General features: G+C 32.7%; 1 protein-coding gene across 1 annotated transcript; it reads right to left on the bottom strand.

The window, feature by feature from the left end:
• Positions 1-2,648: 2,648 nt before the first annotated feature.
• LOC145120236 (small ribosomal subunit protein bS1c-like) lies at positions 2,649-6,171 on the bottom strand. Its single transcript, XM_079056052.1, has 7 exons — positions 5,799-6,171; positions 5,101-5,376; positions 4,887-4,967; positions 4,490-4,771; positions 3,852-3,962; positions 3,097-3,183; positions 2,649-2,949 (listed from the first exon to the last, which is right to left on the bottom strand). Exons 1-7 carry the CDS (start codon positions 6,102-6,104, stop codon positions 2,845-2,847), a joined length of 1,248 nt encoding a protein of 415 aa, XP_078912178.1. The 5' UTR covers positions 6,105-6,171; the 3' UTR covers positions 2,649-2,844.
• Positions 6,172-6,676: the final 505 nt, after the last annotated feature.

Raw genomic sequence — 6,676 nt, 5'->3', positions numbered from 1 at the left:
GTGAAAACATGGATCCTTTTAGGTTGCATGTGAACTTAAGGGTTTTAAGTTTATTTGTTTTAACTAAATCCCATCATACTTGACTATACACAGTAAGGTATCCTTGAGGTAAGAGCGATACATTGAACACGAATTTAGGCATGTAAAGTCCATATCATGCATTGCACTCTATTTATTTGCTCTAATTTACGTAAACTTGTTGATTTACAGTATGTAGTATATTTAAAGTTGCTTTTAACGTTATCTATAAGATGCATTATTTCAATTGCATTGATTTACATTGTATGAAGGGAAATATATTAAATTTGTTTCGAACAAAATTTTAAAATGAAGTTAAATTTGAACGTGTGAATTTTGTAAGGAGTCCAACCCCTTGTATAACTCACTAAACTTTTTACGTGTGATTGATATGACCGGTGAAAAGTAGATAAGTGATTAGATACTCTTAGAGGATAAATGTTGAGGTCTTAATTGGAGAATAAATATCGAATATCCCTCATACTTTGTTAAACATTTAGAGTTTTGAAAAAGTTGGGATTTTCCGCTACTTATGTTGGTTTAATTTACTTAAAATTTGAAAATTGATATTTTTAAACAAGTCTTAGAGAGGTGTCACTGTTATGGTCAAAATGTGTAGAATTGATGACGCCAAACTTGTGCATGGTTTTATAGTTATAATGTTTATTGTTGACAGTCAGTCTTGGCTAAATAAGTGTGAATATTACAACTTAGACAAACTGTCAGGAGTTTGTTTATTATATATTGTAAAATGTTACTTCTCTATCGAAGACTAGGACCAAATATGGAACTAATACTTGACGCCGGTGAAGGAATCTAAAATTGCTAAAGAAACTGAAGTTGTTGAAAAAATTTAAAGTTGCTGAAATAATCTGAAGCTGAAACTATTAATATATAGAGCTAATTATTTCAGCTGTAGTTGAAGGAGTTATCAACATGCTCAAGCCTCTCGAACTGAAGATCCAATATGTTGGAGATCAGATACTACCAGTCGGAGTTGATACTCGTCAACCAGCTACCTAAGAAGTCAGAAGAGTTGTTGTCATTATGGAGCTAATCATATGATGACTTATTTTAAAGATCAATACGATATGTTCCACATATATCTCAGATCTATAGCTTATCTTTGAAGAATCAATTCATATAAGTTAGAGATTTTATATGATTTACAGATCTAATGATTATAAGCAGGATTACTCATCTCCTAACTTTATGCGAGCTTGTCAGATTTGATTAGTATATGTATCGCCATCAGTTGCATTCATATGTATGTTGATGATTTGTATTTTCTTTTGAGATATTGAAAGTTTTCTAAAGAAAGTTTTCTAAAAGTTCTTACCGAACTCTCACAGAGGATTCAGAAAGTGTGTTGAATACTTGTGTCATTACTTCGTGTTTTTTATTGATTCATACACGAATGTTCAAATTCCAGGACTAACAGTTACACATTACAAGGATTTCTATGCACTTCCGAGGCCGGTCCCGATTGTTAACTAGCTGTAATTAATATTAGACTTGATCTGCTACATTATTACCAAATAAGCTCTTGATAAAATGATGTGAATTACTTTAAATCAAATATAAACACCCAACCACAATCACATCTTCGTGTCATTTTGGAGTATGTGTGATTATACCTAACGATTACATACGGTCATCTCCAATGCATTGAACTCTTAAGAGTTCAATGAATTGTCACATCAACATTCCACTAACTATACCATTTTATCTATTAAACTCTACACTTTATTAAACTCTTAAGAGTTCAATGCAATGACACATATATTTTTATAAATAATATTCATAAATAAAACTAGAATATTGCATTAATTAGAAATTCAAAGTTACAATTACTAAATACTCCCTCCGTCCCATATTAATAGTCCATGTTTCCTTCTTGGTTTGTCCCAAAATAATAGTCCAATTTTAAAAATAAATATCAGTTTTACCAAAATACCCTTCATTATTAGTTAACCTACCATGGAATTAAATGCAACAAAAGGGTATAAGTGTCATTTCATTTAATAAAGTTAGTGGTAATTAATGTTTCCTTAATCTGTGTGTTTATTAACAATAATTTTGGGACGGAATGAGTATTAATTAAATACTACAATTTAGAAATTAAAAGTTACAAATAAAAAATTAAATAAATAAGATGTTATCTTTTTAAAATATTTTTAAGATTTATACTACATTTTTTTATTGTTTAGAATAAAAAAATATAAATTAACTTAATAAATTAAATTATTGAATATAAAATAAAATAAATTATAAATCAAAAAAATATAAATATATAGTTTGTTTATTGCAAAAATAAATAAATAAGTAAATAAAAATAAAATGTTACTTTCTATATAAATTGATTGAGAAAAAAAATCCTATTACACGGTTGAATGGGGATTAAACCCCCCATTCATTAAATCTACCTAAAATGTCAACTTTATCCCATTGAACGCCACATCACCCTCTTTTGCTCATTAAACTCTCAATTGACCTCCCATTGGTGATGACCTAATACTACATCAACATCTTTTACAAAGCAAAGTATATAGTATTCACTACATGAGTCGAAAAGACTATTATGTATCGTAGTTTGAATCAAATCCTAACCAAAATGGCCAATAAGATAATAAGATCTTGAACTGCGATTTGACATACATTAAACTGAATGAGATAAAATTTGCAATTATCTAGCTCTACAAAAGAATCTTTCTACATTAAATACAACAACAAAGAGACCGAAATGGAATGGGAAATCACTTTGTAGCTTCCATATGAAGCATAATTATCTTTTTTACATTAAATACAACAAACGAAAAGATACATTTAAACTTCTTCGACCGGTGGACTTTCGTTTAAATCCAAACCCTCTGCGGGCAAGTCTGCGCCAAGTGGACCTAACGTCCCATCCGAATTCAAAGTCAATCCGCTCTACAAAAGCAAAAGTATATCTCTTGGTTAAAATTCATTTTATCTATTTGTTGATTATAGCATCCTACTGTCATTTCTTTTATTAATAAAAAATGAAATTAATTGAAAACACTATTGTTGTGTTGAAGGGGTAAAATGGTCATATACCTCGGGGGAGAATCTAAGCATGTCGGCCCGAGCCATGGCTTCAGCTTGCGCAATTCTTTGTCTGAAGGTCATAGCCATCTCCTCTGCCTGTAAATAACAAGAGAATCCAACTTTATTGATGATAAATAAAAGGGTTAAATGCTAGAAATAGAAATGCACTTATTTTGATTTGTTTAAGATAGCATCCTACTTTCTTTTCTTCCTATTACAACATGTTACTTTAAAAAATTTAACCCAGTTATAGCAATGTCATTCAAATACAAAACAATTTTCACTACTAAAATTGGGTAGATTTTTCAAAGTACAACGTCTTAATAAGAAAATCAGTATAATTGGGTAGATAATTAAAGTACAGTGTCCTAAATAAGAAAAAAGAATAAAGTAAATGCTATAATTTGTTAATTTATTCAAAGTAGAATGTCTTAATAAGAAAAAAAATTGAATATATGATGTTGTAATAGATATAAACGAAAGCGGGGTGCAAAAATAAACAAATAAATATATAGGTACATTGCTATTGCTTGCATTTAGCTCATTTAGCTATTATATTTAGATCACTTCATAACCCTACGAATCATGTTAATGAGAAATGCTATTAAACTGAACGATGACTTGCACTCTATCATTCTATAGAAAATCATTAAGTGGCTAAATGGATAAAATGAAGAACATTCAAGTGCTTTTGGTATTTTCCCATATTGTAAATGAACAATAAAGATCACTTTAATCTTTATTAAAGCTAAAAAGTTATTTACCTTCTCAAAAACTAACTTCGGGTTGCGAATCATGTCTCCAGGAGTTGGCTCTAGTTTCTTGGTAGATAGACTAACACGCCCTCTCTCACGATCATGACTTAATACCATCACCTGCACACAACAAAATACTCATTCCATTTCATGTTTTCAATGCGAGACATAACAGAACAGACTGTACTGCGTTTGGCATGCACTGTACTTGGACCGACCGAGACTGATGCCAACGGGAAAAAAATTGTAATCTTTTGTCCCACGAAAAAGATGGAACTAGGAGGGCTATCTCTTGTTTGCGTAAAAGACGTAAATGCCCTCCTCATCCTCATCATCGAAAACTACTATAGAAAGCTTATCTAGTCCCTTGTAACAAATGCAGCCGAAGGCTGCATTTGTTACACTGAACATGCTTTCTAGGTATATTTTCAATGATGAGGACGAGGAGGGCATTTACGTGTTTTGAACAAACAAGAGATAGCCCTCCTAGTTCCATCTTTTTACGTGGGACAAAAGATTACAATTTTTGTCCCATTGACATCAGTCTCAATCAGTCCAAGTACAATGCATGCCAAACACAGTACAATCTGTTTTGTTCTGTCCTGTGTAACAAACAGGGCCAATGACAAAAAAATTACAATTTATACCTTGAGAGTGTCACCGGGTTGAAGAACGGTTGCAATGTCAGAGACACGATCATGACTGATTTGACTAACATGGAGAAGCCCATTGACTCCACCAATATCAATGAAAGCGCCATAGGGTTTCAGGCTCTGAACCGTTCCAGTCACAACCGAACCGATTCCGAGTTGTGCCTGGCTATCAGCCCTGGCCTTACGGTTACTCAAAATGAGTCTTGATTGTTCTTCATCTACCTCCACAAACTTTAATGGAATTTCTTGCTCAAGAAGCTCTTCCGCATTTGAAGTCTGAAAAATTATTACATTGCACTTTAATTTTGCATTGAATAGGTGTGTTATAATAAGAATACAAAAAAATATTCAAAAACTAAAAGAGGGATGGAAGGAAAATATGGAAACATACGGAGGAAATTTGCGAAAATGGAACGAATCCACGAAGTCCCTCAACAATTGCAACAACTCCACCTTTATTGGCACCAACAACCTTCACAAATATATGAGAAAAAAAAAACAAGAGATTAATAATGAGAGAACATTTCCATGAAGTGCCATGATGTTTGTCTTGAATAAGTGTTGTATGAAATGAATAAAGATTGTATATTTTTTGGACATCTTACCTTACCCTTAAGAACAACATCTTCAGCTTGAAGTTGTCTACATCTTTCCCATGCAAGATCATACTGAATTTGGCGTGAGCTCAAGATTAAGCTATCATCATGTTCATTTTCACCAATAATTATAAATTCATCACGCATACCAGGGACTATGCCTGCTTCTTCTACATGCTTTATGCCATGAATACTTGCTTCTCTAACAGGTAAAAATGCAGAAGATTTTGCAGTTATGTCAACGTATGCTCCATTGGCGTCCACATTGAAAACTGTACCTTTCACCTACAACATAGCTTGATTACTTAAACTCAATGTAGAGTTCTAGTTAAGAAACCCAAAACCCAATTTCAACTAAGCTAAATATTGCTCCAATTGTTTCAAAATGTGAAAGTTGCAGTTCTATTGCAAACAACTTTCTCATTTCTAATTATGGTAATTGTATTTGAAAATTATTACAAAATCATTCAAACTTTCTGTAAACTATATAAAAACCATCGAATATTTCTAGCAATTATCCCTTCAGAAACGAGGTATACATTTGCTTATGGACGTCAAACAAGTAAATTTGCAGCTTCAAAATTTGATAAATTTGAACTGTCTACTCAATTAAATCTTACAACATTAGCTAAGGAATAGGACTACCTTTGTATCAAACTGAAAAACAAATCCATATGAATATATACTTAAGACAAATAGCTACGTACCTTGGATCCGATTTCAGAATTGTAGTCAAACTTCTCGATGGCACTGTGGAAATCTTCAACGGTGAATGCAACACCTTCATACGGAGCTGTGCGGCACCTCTCGTAAGCCTCTTCAAACATCTCTTTTAGTTTCATCCTCTCTCTCGTTTGCGCGTTAGATACAGCAGCAGCAGCAGCTTTCGTTGTTTGAATTCTCTTGATTGTTTGATTAATATTGTTATTACTGAAAGAGGATTTTCTTGATAGATGAGTTGTTGAGAGAGATGGGCATCTCAGACCACCAATTTGCTGTGCCAGGGACGCCATTTGTGCGTTTGTGCAAGAGAAACAAGATTGTGCTGAACTGCAGATTACGCCTGGAGTGATTACTGAGCAGTGAGATAAGGTGGAAAGGATTGGAGGCAAGGGGACAAAGAAATTGGGCCACACCCGAAAAAGCCCATAGTATCTGGGCTAATATTCTAAGTGGTGTCCAAGTCCAACTAATCAGATTTCTTAAAGAATTAAAAAGTATTTTTTTTAAAAAGTCAATTATGATATCGTATTAATTTTTTTGTTATAATTTGGTCATTAAGATTTCTAAATAGTTTTTATAATGTTGACTAGGGATGAGATTTAAAACCTAAAAATCGGATCGGAACTGGAACCTAACCGAAACCGAAACCATTGTACAATCAGTCCGAACTCCAGGTTTAAAGAATTGATTTATCCAGGTTCTGGGTAATCTGAGTTTTGGGTTGTTCAGGTTCGGGTAAACCGGGTTTAAGAACCGGAACTGATTTCTATGAAAATTTTAAAACATGCATATCTCATTCGTTTGAAGTCGGATTGACATGAAATTTTTTCTTGAGTGTAGTTTATAGTTTGTATATGATTTC

Source organism: Lactuca virosa, chromosome 6, assembly GCF_052849685.1.
Source record: "Lactuca virosa cultivar CGN04683 chromosome 6, Lactuca_virosa_CGN04683_v6, whole genome shotgun sequence".
NCBI classification, from domain to species: Eukaryota; Viridiplantae; Streptophyta; class Magnoliopsida; order Asterales; family Asteraceae; genus Lactuca; species Lactuca virosa.
Note: the sequence above shows the minus strand (reverse complement) of the source record. Positions and strands in the feature narration are given on the sequence as shown.